The 19,545-nt window shown below is 46.1% G+C and overlaps 1 protein-coding gene across 1 annotated transcript in view; it reads left to right on the forward strand.

Moving 5' to 3' along the window:
- The window catches only part of nlgn2a (neuroligin 2a), a 131,948-nt gene extending 114,112 nt beyond the window's left edge, over positions 1-17,836 (forward strand). Inside the window, exons 7-12 of the mRNA XM_088911167.1 lie at positions 5,251-5,281; positions 6,165-6,350; positions 12,186-12,457; positions 13,643-13,802; positions 14,828-15,194; positions 17,023-17,836. Coding sequence (XP_088767293.1) covers positions 5,251-5,281; positions 6,165-6,350; positions 12,186-12,457; positions 13,643-13,802; positions 14,828-15,194; positions 17,023-17,836 — 1,830 coding nt within the window. The remainder of the gene's footprint in view (positions 1-5,250; positions 5,282-6,164; positions 6,351-12,185; positions 12,458-13,642; positions 13,803-14,827; positions 15,195-17,022) is intronic.
- Positions 17,837-19,545: the final 1,709 nt, after the last annotated feature.

Raw genomic sequence — 19,545 nt, forward strand, 5'->3', positions numbered from 1 at the left:
TCCCCTGCTTCTCGTTCTATAGCCCACTTCATATTCTTCCAGGAAACATTTACTCATAAAAAGAAGATTTTACATAATGTGCCCAGAGGATATAGTTCTATATTTTGCATCATACTCTACCTTCTGTACTGAAAATCTCAGCAAATGAGAAACTGCACATGCAATTTTTTTTTCCCTAAAAAATTACCACTTCCAGAAATACAGATGGATTAATCTCAGAGATGATTGCCATAATTTATAACCACCCCTCACATCCAGCTCCCTAATGACATTATAACGGAAAGTGTGACAGCACAGAACTCATGAATGCTGGGAGCTGGCAGTGACACTTGGCAAATATGCTTTTTATCGTTATGCAGAGACTGACCTAATTTTCACTACTTGAAATTATAAAATCTGACATTTAAAATCAAGGTGTTTGCGAAAGAACTCCCCTGCTATTTTGTCTGGGCTCGTTCTGTTAAAATGCTGATTAGAAATAATTGCAAAGCTTGTAGATGGAAAAAAACATTAAATTACCCAGTTCTCTGCCTATGTGAAATGTGTCCAGATGCTTGGCAGAAAATTGGAAACATTTGGGCTGGCTGTCATAAATAAAAGCAACTTCAGTTCAGTAATTTCAGTGTGAACATGAGGAAGTCTCTTCACATTCACATGACCTGAAGACTCATTTTGACATGAAAGAATAGTGAATTCAGAGAGAGAGAGAGTCTTTAATATCCCCAAGGGACAATTTTCTTCACAGCAGCAGACAACATAAAGAAAACCCACACACAATGTGTGTAACACAATGTGTAGACATTTGTACATACACAAAAGCATCATTTGTTAAAAAAAAGGTTAGAAATGAGAACTGAAACCTATTTGTTTTTAGACCGGGAAATTTGTAACTGCGTTCTGAGGGGGGGCGATTGAAATTCTTTTAACAGGAAGTGAAGAGTCCTCTAGAATGGAACATTCTCTACAGAAGACTGACAGGCCTGGGGCAGGGCTGAGAGATCAGAACCGAGGCCTTGCAGATATAGTCTGACAATACCGTCCAGTTCGCTCTTACTCCTCAGAAACAGATTCCCAAACCAGCCAATCTGGGTAACGCCTAACACACATTCAATAACATACTGAGAAAACCATCAAATTTCATGTTCAAGTTTCTGTGAGAAACATACTGTAGATGTCGTTGCCCTTTTTTAAAAAATAGAATCAACGCCTCCCTCAAAATGTGACTTGCAGTCCGGAACAGTCCCCTAAATATTTATCTACAGTACCAGCATCTTCTGACGCAGCTTTGAATGGGGTTCTGAGGGGTCTTCCAGAAATCAGCTGCTTTGTCTTTTGTCTCAGACACATTCAGCTCCAAATAGTTTTTGTTTACATCAAGTGGCAAGCTCGTTTACAACATGCATTTTTCTATGATCTTTCTATTGTAAAGCATTGTCATTAGTGACTCCAGTCGTATGTAATTATTCCAAAGAACATGAGAACATTCACAAAATAGAGCCCATCTAGAGTATCTGATTTAGTTTTTGTAGCAAAGTGATCTGCACTTCCCCATAGTCTCCTCTTCCCCTTCTGGTTTGTCTCTCTACTGAACCTGATGTCAGGGCTTTTGATGATTTTTCATAACTGAATCACTTTACATTCTTCTAAAATGGTCCAGTTCCTTTAGTCTGTCAGGAAATGTCCTTCTTTTAAACCTGGAAATGGATCTGTGTTTTATTCCCTGAGCTATTCCCAGAGCAGCAACTTTTGGACAACAGTGTACACAATATGTTCATTTGTGAGCTGCAGTAGGTTCATGGGCTAAACTGCTGCTCATACACTTGCAGGAGCTCAAGGTCAAATCCCCCCTCTAACACAGGCACAGTGCTGAGCAGCGTTTCCTCCTGGCTCTGGGGCCCCGGGCTTACATCCTGAGGTGCTATCTGCGTGGAGTTTGTTTGTTCTCCCGTGTTTGTGTGGGTTTCCTCTGGGTGCTCCGGTTTCATCCCGCAGTCTAAAACACACTACTAGCTTGATTGGCTTCTGGCAGAATAGGCCCTGCTGTGAGTGTGTGCGTGTCTGTGCCTGTGTGTCTGCCCTGTGATGGACTGGTGTCCTGTCCAGGGTATACCCTGCCTTGTGCCCATTGCTTGAAGTTGTTAGAAAATGGATAGATTTTATTATATAGATCTATTTCTATTGAGAAATAATGGCATACTGTATGTCATGTAATATTGTATGTAGTATGTAATATTATCAAATTACATATTATATTACATGTATCATATTACATATCCTATGTAGCTGTTACTAAGTGGTATACCAGAGCAGTCTTATGCAAACATTTTAACATGCTTAACATCTCCCACCAGTATTTGATGACTTCTCCTAGAGAGTAGAAACAGTGATTGAAGAGAGTTTGCACTGAATAATGACAATTTATTGTACAGTGTTCCAGCCTTAGAGCAGGGTGTACCAGCAGCCCTGCTTCTGGAGGATTTCTCTGCTGATTTTCATTCCTTCTGAGCTCTACATCTCCATTTCTAAATCATGATTTGTGTGTTTGGTTAGACTTTTAGTTCCTGACTGTCAAAAGTACATGACCTCACAGGTTCTGTTTCGAAGAATTTCAGTGTGCAGAGCTCCATAGAGCCTCTTCTCCATTTGATTGCTCTTATTTGTGCCTAATCAGCTCGTACCAGTTGATCAACTGGTGATGAGCACACATAGGTGGGAATGAGACTGTATCAGACACAGCTGGTTACATGTCAGGCTGCACACATGTATTGTATGACAGCTGTTCTGAAATGCAAAACCTGACAACCGGTTGACATCAACTGCAAAACCTATTTGACATTTTAGGTCTGTAGGACCAAAACAACAAAAGATGTAGTGTTTTGGGAACCACTGCCTTTGAGTAATTTACTCATCTTAGTCTTTACAACACAATAAAGGCATGGCCTCATCGGTGGAAATTAAGAGGACTTGTAAAAAAAGGAGGCAGGAAACAAGAATATATTTTGACACAAGGATCTCTGGATTTTGAATTAACCAACCCATGCTATTGAAACACTGCTGGATCTTTCATACGGTAAGTCTTTCTGACAAGACTCTTATTAGTAGTATTAATAAGTATGATTAGCAAACAAACTAAACAAGTTTTACAGGCATTTATGTACACTCAAATGTGAAGATCAATGAAAGCAGTAGCGTACATACTGTACGAACAGAGCTCAACAGTAAGTTCAAAACCGAGCACAGAAAACGGATCTTTTCTCAAAGGGATGAAGCCAGAACAGAATACTAAATCATGTTTTGAATGCTGACTCCCTTTTATCCTTTATAAAGCATCCTAAATAAGACACATGGACTTACAAGCTGCATGCCATCAATCTTGAGCAATGTAGGCTGTTTATGCTCTAGAAGACATCACCGTGCAGATTAAGAAAATCTATGGCGTCACCAAACACAGTTGTGAATTATGGGGCCTCTGCCCGGTTCTAATTACTCCTCACCGTGAGAGAAGTGCTGCCTCGCCTCTTCTCAACCACACTGCTTTGATCGCTGTCGTGGCTGTGTGGCCAGACTATCATTCCTGGGAGTCAGATAAAAGATTCTGCTTTGTTCTGAGCTACAAAAACAGTGGTATGGATGGCAAAGAGGTGGGAGGAGGTTGAGAAATTTCACAACCACCCGGTAGAATTTGAGATGTTTGCCCAGCTGTAGGATCGGACAGGTAAACACGGATGATCAAAGGGTATCTTCTGGTGAGATCACTCTGGTTAATTATAAAAGGAATAAAAAGGCAGGCAACACAACAGAGAAGAGACAAAGAGGAGAAAGGAAGGGACCAGAAGAAGAGAAACACCACCTCTGGTTTGTGCCAGGTGTCCCTTCCTATAACCTGGGCATTCAGCCTCCAGGAAGGGAGGTGGAGCTCTGGGTCGCATGTACTATTTTATTTAGAGTGCAAAGCGTATCTCTTGTTGGCCTTTTAAGGCATTGTATAGTGTTCCAGGTAACAGGATAACATTCTGGATCTGTAAAACACAGGCCTCCGACACACAATGTTTGTTGTGAAACGTGTTGTGTTACATAGTTTTGTGATAGGTAATAAAAACGTGTTTCCACACAGATCTGCCTCAGCCAGATCTGTGCCAGAGAACGTAGAATTTGCATGCCAGAACACACAAGCACCAAATTATATCACCTGCGCCTCCTGAATATATCTGTGGCACGCAGCCTCATTTTAATTATTTTAATCCCCACTCAGTTTTCCTGCCGCCCCCCAGTATGTAGCAGCAGAAAAGTATGCCCGAAACACATTTTCATGTTTTGAGATCGATGCAGGGCTGGCCCAAAATAAACCATTAAACAAAAAATGTAACTCCAGATATATATACAGTATGCGTAATATATTAAGGAGTTCAAGTGTGTTGATATAAGAAAGACAGAATGTTGTTTTTTTTAATGTATTTAAACTTTACTTATTGTTTATTTAAATGTAGCCTGCTTCAGTCTGTGGATATGGATACCCTATAATCAAAGAGCTGCATATCAGTGCAACATTGCCATAAGTTACCAGGCCCTGGTAGGAAAATTCAAAACCAGCTTGTGGTGACAGAAACAGCTGAGGACCAGTTCTTGGTTTTCCTATTCTCATACTTTTCTGCCTTTGTGCCAACCAAGTACTACTAGATACATAGGGGTATCTTTTTTTTAAAATACACTTCCTTGTCTCAAAATGGCTTGTGAGGTGTTACAGATAGAGATTCGTGTTTCAGAGGCTTATTGTGAAGCTACCCTGGCAGTTTTTAAAAAGCAAATATTTGTAGTAAAGTATACTCTCTGATGCATCTTCATTTTCTCATATGCTTCATAAATATTTATGGAAATCAGCGTGTTCATTCCCTCTCCGTTGCATCTACTTTTAAAGAGAGCTGGAGTGTGAACATTTTTAACATGTTTACAAGCACAGTAAGCCAGTCTCGTCTTAAAATCAAAAGAATTGTTTTGGTTTTATAAGAAATTGCAAAAACAGAAAAAAAATGGAACTGCTACAACTTTCCTTGGGTTACTGTGTACAGTACTGTTGTTTAAGTGTTATTCATAACTCAACACAGTCCATTAAGTGGTGATTAAATATGGCAAAAGTGGACATTTTATAGGAGTAGGACAGCAATGATCAGACTGCATTTTCGTTTTTTTTATGTTGCGGACGAGAAATGAATCTTGTCTTCAGTTACTTGGTTATTTTTCTTTGTTTTGTAGAGATCAGGACCTATTCCGAGCAACACCAACCGTACACTCACGGCCAGAAAGATCACATTTGTAAATAGAGAGGTTTTTTTCATAAGCAAATTACGATCTGAATATTTTGTTTCCCCTGAACACCATTGAATTTCCCGTTAGTTCCACCTAGCCCTGGTTCTGGCAGGAGTTTCTTTTTCGACTCACAACACTGAAGCACACACACACACCAGCCTCTTCCCTTAGTCCATACGTCATCGCACAGCCAGAATCGCTGGCATGTCTCTACTAATAAACACACAGACTGTCCGCAGAGGATAACAAGGAAAGGAAAGCAGCCTCTAGAACTCAGTAGCTGTAGGTGCTTTGGATTTCTTGGTTCTGTCCGACAATGGGGGGCAGCAGGGTCCATCTCCCCTGCCTGGCGAGATGGCCACTTACTTCATTTTAAACCATCTCAGCTTGGAATCTATCCATCCATCCCTTTTCTAACCACTTCTTCCAGTTCAGGGTTGAGGGGGAGCCAGAGCCTGTCCCTGCAAGCAATTGGCACAAGGCAGAATACATCCTGGACCCTGGACAGCTCACCAGCCCACTGCAGGGCACACAGAGACACACACACCCCTGCTCCCGGGCCGATTTTCACAGAAACCCATTGGCCTACCAGCATGTCTTTGGACGGAGGGAGAAAACCCATGCGTACACGGGGAGAACATACAAACTCCACACAGACAGCACCCCAGGAATCAAACCCCAGGGCCCCAACACTGTGAGGCAGCAATGCTCACCAGTGCTCCGCCATGCCGCTCCACAGCTGAAGCCCTACTTCATAACCACCTGTGCGCATGAAATTTCCAGACCCACGTCCGTTCTAGAAAGGCAGGCTGTTAGTAATCTGGCTTCATCTGACTCCGTTTCTCCCCCTTTCTCCCCAGGGTTCTTAAGCACAGGAGACCAGGCTGCCAAGGGGAACTATGGGCTCCTGGATCAGATCCAGGCTCTGCGCTGGCTCAATGAGAACATCGGGCACTTTGGAGGCGACCCAGAAAGAATCACCATTTTCGGATCTGGAGCTGGAGCCTCCTGTGTCAACCTTCTCATCCTGTCTCACCACTCCGAAGGTAAGACGGAGGGAGTGGCAGTGGGCACCAGCCAGATGAATGCTGGATAATGGCAAGGAGGTTTGCCAGTCGTCAGCCGTTGTGTGGCTTGTGTGTTTACTGTACGGGAGCACGTTCAGTTTCAAAAGGAAAAGTTTATCAGCTGAGAAACCTGCTTACAATTTTCCTATTGCATAATGAAGACAGTCCAAGACTGGATGTCTTTCTGTTCCACCTCATTTCTCTTGCATTTGCATTCAGTGCAGCTGTTTAGATATGGTCTTTTGCATACGGTACGCTAATTTAAGCACATGGGCGATGCCTCTGCATTCGCTTATTTTATATCAGACTCATCAGATGCGAGTTTTGCGTCCCTTGTTGTAATTGTGTAATTCTGCTGTCTCCTGAGTGCTGATTTTTCTTACCGTTAAGTGCTTTGAATAACCACTTTTAAGGATGCTCTATAAACCAAACGTTTATTATTATTATTATTATTATTGTTGTTGTTGTTGTTGTTGTTATTATTAGATGTCTGCTAATTCAGTGGACAGGCTGTCCTCTATTGTTCAGATGGCTCTGTCATCTGTCCTGTTGAGAAGGTTTCCCCAGTGGTGCTGTGTACTGCCAGTGTACTGTGTACTGAGCAGGCCTGATTTGCCCAGTGTACAGTATCTTCATCTTGGTGGCCGGCAGTGAACTCTGTAATTTGCCAGCCACCCATGGGTTTATAGTGTTCATACTGAGAGCCTCATCACACCTCCAATCAACGCCAGCGCTCCTGTACTGCCACTGAGGCACTGGGTGAAATGAAACAGTCTAAAAAGTCTTCCTGTCAAACACTGGCATGGCACTCTCCATCCTGAGCTGGTTTAAGGGCTCTGCCGGTATGCCAGGTTGAAGTACAGTTTAAGATTTGAAGTGGGGGTGGGATGGCGCAGTGGTTATTTAGCATAGCTGCCTCGCAGCACTGGGGCCCTGGGTTCAATTCCGGACCTGGGGTGCTGTCTGCGTGGAGTTTGTTTGTTCTCCACATGTTTGCAGGGTTTCCTCTCACATTCCAAATACACACTGGTGAGTTAACTGGCTGTGACTGTGCCCGTGTCTGCCCTGTGATGGACTGGCTCCCACTCCAGGGTGTACCCTGCCTGGCACCCGTTACTTGCCAGGACAGACCCGGGTTCCACCGTGACTCTGAATGGGTTGAAGTGTCTAGAAAAAGGAGGAGTAGTACTCTGGGGGGATGGATGCCACATAGAGGTGGTTTAAATTAACATGGGAGGCCGTGTCAATTTCACACAGAAAGAAAAGGGTGCAGTCTGTAGCTCAGGGTTTCTGTTTCTAACCCCCTTGTCTCGTCTTTCATTGGTCTCTCTCACTGTCACTGACTTCTCTCTCCACTGCTCCCCTGTATCCATTCTGCTGTCTCTCATCTCATCTGTCAGACTTCCAGCACATCTCTGCACCATGATCACTGTGCACACAAGGTAGGAAGGATTGTTTACCTCTTTTTTTTCCCCAGGAAATAAAATTGCAGTCATTCTATCTAAAAAGTGTTTTTACCTTATTTTCCAAAATACAAGAAACAGATAGCAAACTTAACTTTAGGCTACTTAAATCTTCTATATACTCTCACCCTAAGTATGTTCAAACTGAAATTCCTTGCCATGACTCTCTAACCAGATACGATGTACACTTGATTATTTTCTATAGCATGAAACAATGTAGTTGTGTGTGAGTAACCAGTATTATTAGAAAGATGGGGTATTGTATTGGTCAAATTGTTAAAAAACAAAACCATCTCAAGCATGTAGAAACAGTTATTCTGTGTAATTATTGTTTGAATAGTCAAAACCCCCTAAGACTCAAAGAGATCTGTCCTGGAGGCATTCAGATTAATTATTTTTAGTTCCAGTACAATGTTATCTTCTTCATGAATGATCTCCCTTCAGATGGGCAGAACTAGAAAGTAGCGCCCTCTTAAGATCATCCCCACACAAGTGGCCCAAATATTTCACTTGGGTATTGAACTAATTCATTGTATTTCTGAAGCACTCTTCTTTCAATGAGTCCCAGAGTGCTTCACAAATAGAAGGAACCACACTACAACCACTAATGAAGAAGAGGGCGCACCTTAAGGGAAGCCAGACTGCCCAAGCCAAGAGTAGACTTTATTCCTGTGAGCCAGGCAAATGTCCAACAGCACCTACAGCACAGTGTCCCCCAAAGGTGCTGGTTGGACATTCTGGCTCAGAGGGGAGAGCGCCACCTGCTGGTCCAGAACAACCTTACATCAACAACCTGGTTTCCCTTGAAGGTCTTCCATCCTCTCCCATCGCTTAGCTCATAGAAGGTGATGAGGTCTACATTTACATGAGGCTCCAGTGCAGCAGCCAGGCAATATCAGTCCGGCATTCACTTCATAGGCTGTTGGAAGAAAAAGATATGAAAACATGAATATGACCCCTGTGATGGACTGTGGCCCCGCCTTGCACCTATTGCTCCCGCTCTCCCACAGCCCTGAACTGGAAGCAGCCGTTGGAAAATGAACACAACCCTTTTCCTGCAATGCAGGTTCACATTCCAGGATAATTACACTTGAACCACACCTGTTCGGTATTCATGTTCTTCCGCACGAAGAGTACAAACTACTCTATTCAGACAAAAGACAAATAATTACAGAAAGCTATTTGACGCTTCTCTGTTTTTTGTGTGTCACATAAGCCCACAAAGCCCAGTACAGGAAAAGGGAACAAGTGATATGCATCGGAGAGGGAAATTAAGACTAACGGCCTCCTGCAGATCCGCCTGTATTACAAAAGATCGCTGTGTGATGTACAGTCTGAAATATCTTCCTAGTGCCACACTGCTGACAGGCATAACAGATTAAATGACAGAGCCAGTCTGGGAGCCTGGCAGTGTGGCAGCTGCTCAGCCGTTCTCTGTTCATACCAGTGTACAGAGCTGCAGTGAGGATTTGCGTGGCTAATGCATGATGCCATCCAGGCCGGCACGGCTCTGCCGCTTGACTGACAGGGGAGGCAGACCTGAGGCCTGCAGGGGAATGAAATATGGATGGATCTGCCCCCTGCCTATCGCTGGATTCAAATGAGAAGAAAAAAGCAAGGGGCGAAGGTTGACAGCGTTTGAGGACTCCTAATTGATTTCAGAGGGAAAGAGCTTGAGAGGCTATTCATTATTCACCAGGGTATATATAAGGGCAAAATGAAAGATGTTTTGTGTTTTTCATATAGCATGTCATATGTGCCTATATTGTATTATGAACAAAAGGACTTTTGGAAATATCCATCTATAAGTGCATCTTACATTTCCTTACATTACAGTACATATCCTGTAACGTGTACAGTGCATGGTCCTAATGTTGCTGGTCCGAGCCTGTGTTGCTAGCTGAGCGACCACCCTCCCAAACTGAGGCACTACACTGCCAGAATAAGGTGGGCATTCATCAGCCAGCCAGAGGTTTCTTATCTAATGGAAAAACAGAGGTACACCAGTCACCTTCAGTAATGTCAATGAATGGCACATCACTGCTCCGACTGGCACGCACTCTTGCAGACTGGGGAGTCCAGGCTGTGTCAAACAGACAGACGGATAGCAGGAGAGTGTGTCTCCAGGTCTTCATTCTGCCTGCTGGAAAGCTGAGTCTTACACAATTAAAAATTCTAATTTTAAAATAGTGAGAAGTAAGCAAAGCTGTACACTGTACATTTTAAATATGATCTCCTGCCATTATGTTTATGTAGTCCGCATAATACATGGCCTACATTTAGAAGTGAAATTAATTTTTAAAAGTGTCATTCAAAATGAATGAATTTTATACTTTTTTTGAGCAATTTATACATCATTGAGAAACTGAATTTCTCACATTTTCTAATTAAGTTGAACTCCACAGTTATTTTCTGATCGGCCCACTCTTCACGCAAGCACACTGGGACCTGCTAGAGTTTGTGTCACCCAGAAGTGGCCTGTTGCATTAATACCGCCAGTATCTTCAAGATTTTCAAAATCTGAATCAAGGTCACTCGCTTGAAGACTGAAGACATTCAAGACTACCAGTGAATCCGGTTACTTATCTTTGTCTTAAGAGCTTTAAGAACCAAGTATGTGCACATTATCCTAAATGTGGTCTGACCATTGTGTGGTTTATTTTTAGCCTTGTGTTGATCTAAATTGTACACATTTCGCTGTAGTATACAGTATATGCTATAATTAGCATATTTTGTGCTGCTTCTCTGTATTGTCTACTGTGTGACAATGATTCACCATGGACACCAAGATACACATCATTGTCTTCTGCAGGTTCACTGCCACCCAGCAGGTTTTTATAATGTACATCTTTTCTGCCTGCACATGAGTCTTTGGAGTCAGTGCCCACATTGAATTTCATTCGATATGTGCCTGCACAGTCCTGCGTGCTCAATCTTCCTGAGTTTCCTTTGCCGCTACCAAAGACGTTTGCAGCTCTTCTCATTTTCCTGTCATCCTCGTTTCACATCACTAGATTGAGTCACCTCCTGCTGGGCTCCTGAGCTCCTGGGATCCTGAGCCATAACTCGCTTCCCCGCCACCCTGGTTCCCTCTGCGCAGTGCTCCCTTCTGTCCCGGAGGAACTGCAGTCTCACATGTCATCACATGGTTTATGTGATGTCAACAAACAGCTCCGTGAGGTTGCCCCCCGCCTACAGACAGCACAAACGATGAACCCCCTCCCCCCTCATTCGTTACTGCGGCGTTCGTGCCAGTTTGTGCCGTTGAAAATAGCGTTTGTGCTGCTTTTGTTTCCGAGATATAGTGCCTTTTGGGGGGGGGGGGTCTTGACGTCAGTCAGCCTCCCTACAACGTCGTAGGGGAACCGGACCGGTCTCATTCTTCAGTGATGCGTTTGTGCCGTTGAAAGCAACTTCCCAGCTGCTTTCATTCCAGATATATATACACCTGCAACTCTTCTGATTAGGGTATGATATTGGTGACTAATTTAATTTTCCTGTTCTCACAAAACCACCGAAGATACTGGGATTAATCAAAATCCACTGCCGTTCCCAAACAGAGAAACACGATTGCAGACACTGTTATCCTCGCACCCGTAACAGAGCGATTAAACTTAACAGACGGGGTTACTGATGGTCAAAGTCGCCGTACACGGTCAGTGATCTCCCGAAAAAGTTAATATCGGTAACGAAAGCAGTTGGGAACGGCACAAACTGGCACAAACGCATCACTAACGAATGAGACCGGTTTGGTTTCCCCAGGACACTGTATGGGGGCTGAGTGTCGTTGCGACCCCAAAAAAACAAGGCGTTGTATCTCAAAAACAAAAGCAGCACAAACACTACTTTCAACGGCACAAACGCAGCACTAACGAATGAGGTGGGTTTCATCGTTTGTGCAGTTTGTAGGGGAGCAACTTCGCGGAGTAGCACTTTATTCGAGAGATGATTTTCACCCACACAGTACACACTCTGCATTTAATGGATGTCAGTGCATCACTAAAACACAGGTTGAGTAGTGTGGGGGACTGAGCTTTTCTTAATTTGAGACTTCAACTTTAAATTGTAGAATTCAGTACCGCTGTCTGGGCTCCTGAGGTGTTGAATAATTTTTAAAATTGGCTAAAGTCTTCGTTTTCCACTTTGTCTTAAATTCGGAATATTTCCAGTGTGTTTTTCCTTGCGTGTCTGTGGTAACGGTGTGATGTTCGGAGCTCTGTGTGTAGGGCACGTGGAGACGGGAGTCATGAATGAAGTCTAACCGCCGTTGGGGCTGCTGGGGGTGACGGAGCTCTAGGCCTTCAGTAATATTTTATGGCCCCTGATGTCTTTCTCCTCCTCGTGCCCGCAGGCCTGTTCCAGAGGGCCATCGCTCAGAGCGGCTCGGCCATCTCCAGCTGGTCTGTCAACTACCAGCCGCTGAAGTACACCAACATCCTGGCCCGCAAGGTGGGCTGCAGCCAGGCGGCCGCCTCCACCACCGAAGTGGTCGAGTGCCTGCGGCGCAAGAGCTTCCGCGAGCTGGTGGACCAGGACATCCAGCCGGCACGCTACCACATCGCCTTCGGGCCGGTGGTGGACGGGGACGTGGTCCCGGATGACCCGGAGATCCTGATGCAGCAGGTCAGAGGAGGTGCCCTACGAGCACAGCACCAGCTACAGCGGGGCAGATGGCGGGCCAGGAATTGAACCCAGGAGCCCAGGGCAGGGGTCAGCTTCGCTGCTGGGTTCAATTCCGGACCTGGGGTGCCCTCTGCGTGGAGTTTGTATGTTCTCCCTGGGTTCATATGGGTTGCCTCCCACAGCCCAAAGACATGCTGGCGGTTTAACTGGCTTCTGGGAAAACCGGCGCTAGGATGAGTCTGCGTCCAGCGGCCCATCCAGGGGTGTACCCCGCCCTGCACCCCCTGCGTGCCGGGATAGGCTCCGGCTCTCCCAAAACCCTTCATTCATGAAGCGGTTAGAAAATGGATGGACTTGTAATTTAGCAAAATGGAACAACACTGAAAGCTGGTAAATACATCTGCATGCCACTCCAGTATATACTGCGTGAGGCTTCTGGATCCATGGTGCCAAGGCTGGACGGTGTCGGCCTGGAGAGCTGCAGCAGAAGCGATTATACCCTTATTACATGGGGCCTCTGCGTTAGCTGTCGAACCCTTCCCGAGTACGGACACTCGGAGACAGAGTGGGGATGGTGCTGTAGCCTGTCCTGACAGAATAACAACGTGTTTACTGAAAAAAAGAAGTGTTGCTGATCGGTAATGATCTGGGGGAGCCTGCCTGTGAAGGTTTTTTAAGGAGATGAAATTAGTACACCACGTGCACACACTGACCTGTGGGAAACACAGATTCAGTGTCCTTCAAGGTGAAGTGTTAATGGAGAATTACTTCATCTTGGTCATTTCCACAGTGGGGTTTTTTTTTTGGTATTTTCCCTCTGAGTCTTTGAATTTCATAGGTCCGCTAATGATGTGTTGAACAGCAGCCTTGCTTTCTCCTTCAGTGAAGGTTGACGACAATGTTGAAAAGAAAACAATGTTACTTTAATAAGGAAAGCTGCTCTAGACAGAGAGCAGTGTTCCTGAAACGTGTGGTGAAGTCGAACAGCATGCTTTTGAACTCACTGAAACTGAGGAAACGGTTTAAAAGCCCTCTTTTTGAGGAGCACCTCGCCTGGTCATTTTTCAAAACTGTTTAAAAAAAAGGTGCAGTTTTGCACTTTGGCACTTGGAAGAGCAGACGGGTCCTTGGTGATCAACATTACTGTTCTGACGCTCTCTGCCTTTTGCCGTGTGTTTTCGACAGGGGGAGTTCTTGAACTATGACATTCTGATCGGGGTCAACCAGGGAGAAGGCCTGAAGTTCGTGGACGATGGAGGCTCAGAGAACGAGGACGGCATCTCGGCTGCGGCCTTTGACTACACCATCTCGAACTTTGTGGACAACCTCTACGGCTACCCTGAAGGCAAGCCGCAACAGAGCACTGTCACTGCGGGATTTCTTTTCAGATAACAGCTTTACACGGCACCCCGTTTGCCCGTAAACAAGCATCTAACTCGTGGAATGAGTTTCTCGTGAAAAAAGCGCTCGGTATGATTTCGTCTGCCAGTTGTCAGTCTCTCTGAGCTGACCAAAATAACTAAGCTCTTATGATCAAACACGGGGCTTCGCTTTCTGCTCATGTTGTTATCGCAGAATCTGAACATGAAGTAGCACCCTTCAGGCTCGTGAAGGAGCTGGGATCTATCCTGGCAGTCAATGGGCACAAGGGAGGGTACAATCTTTTTAGGGGACTCCAGCCTGCCTGTCACAGGCCTGACACACAGATACAAGCAGAGAGACACACACCCTCATGCCTAAGGCCAGTTTTCCCAGAAGTCAGTTAAAACGCCAGTGTGTTTTTAGATTACGGGAGGAAACTCGCGTGAACACAGGGAGAACATACAAACTCCACACAGACAGCACCCCAGGTCTGGAATTGAACCCGGGGCCCCAGCGATGTGAGACACTCTGCCACCACCCCGCCCTATTCCTAGACTTATTTAGCTGAAACTGCATTAGAGAGTTCAAGATTACAATCTGTTAAAGCGCTGGTGTTCTGCAATAACTGGAAAAAGCAATGCAAGGCACAGATACTGCAATACACTAGTTATACATGTAGACTCTACAGCAGGTGATGCAGTCAAGGAAGGATGAAAGTTGTTTACAGATTGTCTTAATAACCTTGTACATGGACCGTGGATGTCGTGATGTGTAATTCTTTCATACTGTACTTGGTATAGATTCAATACACAGACTGGTTAAACCCAGCAGATAGGGGTCAATGTAGAACAAGTCTTTAGAAAGGAGGCGTGGGCGAGATAGCAGGAGGGATGTCTGATTATATCTCACGATCACAGACCCCTTTCCCTCTGCAACTCAACTGGATGTCCTGCGTGTCTGTAAGTCCACACCGCCTCCCGGAAAGAGCTGATTTGCCTGTTTCCTCAGGCAAGGACATCCTGCGGGAGACCATCAAGTTCATGTACACCGACTGGGCCGACCGCGACAACGGCGAGATGCGGCGCAAGACCCTGCTGGCGCTCTTCACCGACCACCAGTGGGTGGCCCCGGCGGTGGCCACCGCCAAGCTGCACGCCGAGTTCCAGTCGCCCGTCTACTTCTACACCTTCTACCACCACTGCCAGACGGAGTCGCGGCCCGAGTGGGCCGACGCCGCCCACGGCGACGAGATCCCGTACGTCTTCGGCATCCCCATGATTGGGGCCACTGACCTCTTCCCCTGCAACTTCTCCAAGAACGACGTCATGCTCAGCGCCGTGGTCATGACCTACTGGACCAACTTCGCCAAGACTGGGTAAGAGGCCAGAGAAGCGCCGGCGGACTCGGGCTCTTTCCAGCTGTGTGGGAACCATGAATTGACGAGAGTGCAGCTCTTCTCATTTCCCTGTCATCCTCGTTTCACATCACTAGATTGAGTCACCTCCTGCTGGGCTCCTGAGCTCCTGGGATCCCAAGCCATAACTTGCAGGGAGACTGACTGACGTCAAGACCCCAAAAAATCAAGGCACTATATCTCGGAAACAAAAGCAGCACAAACGCTATTTTCAACGGCACAAACTGGCACGAACGCAGCAGTAACGAATGAGGGGGGAGGGGGTTCATCGTTTGTGCTGTCTGTAGACGGGGGGCAACCTCACGGAGCTGTTTGTTGACATCACATAAACCGTGTGATGACATGTGAGACTGCAGTTCCTCCGGGACAGAAGGGAGCACTGCGCAGAGGGAACCAGGGTGGCGGGGAAGTGAGTTATGGCTCAGGATCCCAGGAGCTCAGGAGCCCAGCAGGAGGTGACTCAATCTAGTGATGTGAAACGAGGATGAAAGAAAAATGAGAAGAGCAGCATTCCTGTCAGTTCACGGTTCCCACACAGCTGGAAAGAGCCCGAGTCTGGCATTGAGGGGAATGTTATCCGTCCACCCATTTTCTAACCACCTTATCCAGTTTAGGGTAGCAGGGGATAGCCAGAGCCTGTCCTGGGAAGCAATGGGCACAAGGCGGGGTACACCCTCCCTGGACAGGACCCCCGTCCATCACAGATCACACACAGACACACTCGCACCCGGGCCGGTGTTCCCAGCGCTGAGGCTACAGTGCTCACCACTGCGCCACAGTGGTCTCTTCTACATAAAGACTGTACATTTCAGTGAAAGACAAAGGAGATCATTTATCCTTGTACTCATTTTATTTATGTTTGCATAATTGCAGACAGGTTTTCTAATCGACATTATAAATTACTTGTATATCAGATATAAGAACATTTTGTTGGTATATCTATTTCAAAGGATATTATTAGTTTTATGAAATTCAGGTGCAATATGCAAATAAGATAAGATTACTTTATTGGCCAAATACAATTTCTTGCATTAGGAATTTGTTGTTGAGGTTAAGTGCCTTGCTCAGGGGCCCAATGGAGTAGGATTATATTATAGTTCCAGCCACAGGCGCAGATCCTTAGCCACAGAGCCACCGCACTGCCCTGCTCTGCCCTGCCCCTAAAAATAATTAACTCTTACTTTATCTAACTTGGTGATGCAATTAGGCATATTTTGTATAGAGGAGGTAAAATAGACTACAGTTTGAATTTGTAAGAACCTACCATATGTTGACCCTTCATGGGATATAGGAGCTATAGGTATTGGATGGATAATCTCCCATAATTGTGTTGACAGTTCAGGAGTTATTTCTTGTGAGGGAATTAGTTTCTTATCTTTTTTAAGCTGAACTCCAATTTTTCAACGGGCAGCAAGCATTAAAGAATAATTGCTCCTGGTGTCTTGATAATATGAAAGTTTGTTCCTTTTGATTTGATAGAGAAAAAAAAAGCTCTCTACGGGTTCAACTATAAGCAGTTCCAAGCGAGTGAAAACTGAACTTTGGTTGATTTACTGAAGCAATAAATCTTTCTGATCCGTTTGGCAATTGCTGCGGTTGTGTTACAGTTTGCAGCCGCTGCAATTACCCGGCAGATCAGAAAAATGTCTACTGTAGGTTTGGTCCTGTATCTCAGTCCTTCAGCAGTTTACTCTCGCTCTGTGTTTTGTGCGCGTCGGTGCGCGTTCTTTACAGGAAACCCCTATTGTTCCCCCATCCGAACGGCCGCTGCTTTCTCCTCTCTTCCCAGGGACCCCAACCTGCCGGTTCCCCAGGACACCAAGTTTATCCACACCAAGCCGAACCGCTTCGAGGAGGTCATCTGGACCAAGTTCAACTCCAAGGACAAGCACTACCTGCACATCGGGCTCAAGCCCCGCGTGCGGGACAACTACCGCGCCAACAAGGTGGCGTTCTGGCTGGAGTTGGTGCCGCACCTGCACAGCCTGCACGAGGAGCTCTTTCCCCCCACCACGCCCCGCCTGCCCCCCGGCACCTCGCGCCCGCCCTGGACCCGGACGCGCCCCGGCACCACGCGCCACCCCTACCCCACCCTGCCCCCCGACGACGAGGACGGAGCCGAGCGGCCCCGCTACTCCCCCTTCCCGGGGGACACCCGCGACTACTCCACCGAGCTGAGCGTGACGGTGGCGGTGGGGGCCTCCCTCCTCTTCCTCAACATCCTGGCCTTCGCCGCCCTCTACTACAAGCGGGACAAGCGGCACGAGCTGCGGCGCCGCCTGAGCCCCCAGAGGAGCCCCGCCAACGACCTGGCGCACAGCCAGGAGGAGGAGATCATGTCGCTGCAGATGAAGCACTCGGAGCACGACACCCACGACATGGAGCCCCTGCGGCCCCACGAAATCCTCCGCCCGGCCTGCCCTCCGGATTACACCCTGGCCCTGCGGAGGGCGCCCGATGACGTGCCCCTAATGACGCCCAACACCATCACCATGATCCCCAGCACCATCACTGGCATGCAGCCCCTCCATGCCTTCAACACGTTCCCGGCCACCGGCCACAACAACACTCTTCCTCACCCCCACTCCACGACCCGGGTATAGCCGTGCCCCACCCCACCCCCCCCTCGGAAGGACCACCCCCTCCCCCTTGGTGCTCCGCAGAGGTGTATGGTACACGACGGATTGGGTTGTTTTGGGGAAACATCCAGCCCCTGGATGTTTGTTGCTGTTTTTTTCTTTCGGAGAAATTCCGGGAGCCCCAGCGGTCTGTTGTGCTGACGGATTTGCCAAACTCCAGCAAAGCCTGATGGAGGAATAAAGCTGTATTTTCCGTTGTAGCAGATCTCCCCAGCACCCCTGTTCTCCTCCGTTCTCCTGTCTCTCTGGATTTCGTCTTACCTTCTCTAGTTTCCGAATTTTCTAGATTGCATTTCTTAGATCTCATTTCTGATGTGTCGTCATCATCCTCTCTCTTCCTCTACATGCTCCCGTCTCCTGATGTCCTCTGTCTTGTCACCCCTCTCTCGTCAGCTGTTCCTTTTCCTAATTTGCTTCAGACTCCCTCTTGCTCTTACCTTTGGCTTTTTTCTCAGTTCAGTACATTTTCCTTCGCCTGTCCACTCTCCTCCTGCTTTTTGTTCACAGCTCCTGGTTCTGCTTTTCATCCTCTCCCACCTCTCCTCTCTCCCTCTCCATGAGATCTTATTTCTAGCTCTTGGAAATTGTTTTTAAGAGCGCAAGAAATAAACAGGGGAGAAAATAAAATCCTAACTCTAATTCTACCAGCATTCTTGGTGCCAAGGACTGTGGTTTCAGCCTCCCTCTTCAGGAAAAACACAAGACTGTGAGGAAAGCTACAAAGGAAATTTCAAAAGTGCCAAACTTAATTTCTTCTTCTGATTTTATTTTCTTTACTTTGCTAATATTTGTTTCGGGGTGGGGGAGGGGGAATGCTAAAATAAGTGTATAAATGGTTTGCTCTGTGGAATCTATGCATGACAATTTTTAAACAAGATTTGAAAGTGAATTTGAGATTCCAGCTTTTATTGAGGGGAGGAGAGATTGGGGGACAGGCCCACGGCACTTCACAAGACCTAAACTCGACTCGCAGAGAGAATCTGTTTTTCTGTAGATATTTACAAAACAACCCCCCCCCCCCCCAACAATCTTCTGCATTCTTAATTTCCTCCTTCTTTCGCAGAACAGTCCCCTACCCCGATGTTTCAATGGAGAGCTGAGCAGGACACTTTTCTCCATATTTTTCTAAACTCTGGAAGACAGCTTTGCTGCCACCTCGTCTGTTGCGCCACACAAATGTCAGAGATACAAAGACCAAACGTTTCCTGATTTATGCCTGTAGCGTAGATGGCTAACTGCATTTTCTTATTTTGCGTGATTCTTTGGAAATTCTGTGGTTGTTCCTAATATTTCTTTTTGGTTTTGTTGGGTTGATTTTCTGCCATAATCCTAGACGTTTACAGTATTATGCTTCTTGCATCAGATGGATGGCTGACTAGACAGGTGATTGAGCTCACGATGGCCATGGAAAGTATGTTTTTAATGTCTTCTCTCAATGCTAAGGTTGCTCTTTTTTGACCGAATTCAAATTACTATGGGAACATATGACTTGCCCACTAATGAGGTGCACTTCAAATAGGCTCATTTAAACACCAAAAATGTTACGCAGTGATTAAATAGTCTCTTTGTCGTTGCATTGTGCGTCTTTTTTTTCCTTCACTTTTCCTGCGCTATAAATATCGTTGTTTTTTAAGAGCTGTAGTTCCCCAAAGAATATTTTTAAAAATGTTATT

Source organism: Atractosteus spatula, chromosome 3 (genome assembly GCF_055471065.1).
Source record: "Atractosteus spatula isolate fAtrSpa1 chromosome 3, fAtrSpa1.hap1, whole genome shotgun sequence".
Lineage (NCBI taxonomy): Eukaryota > Metazoa > Chordata > Actinopteri > Semionotiformes > Lepisosteidae > Atractosteus > Atractosteus spatula.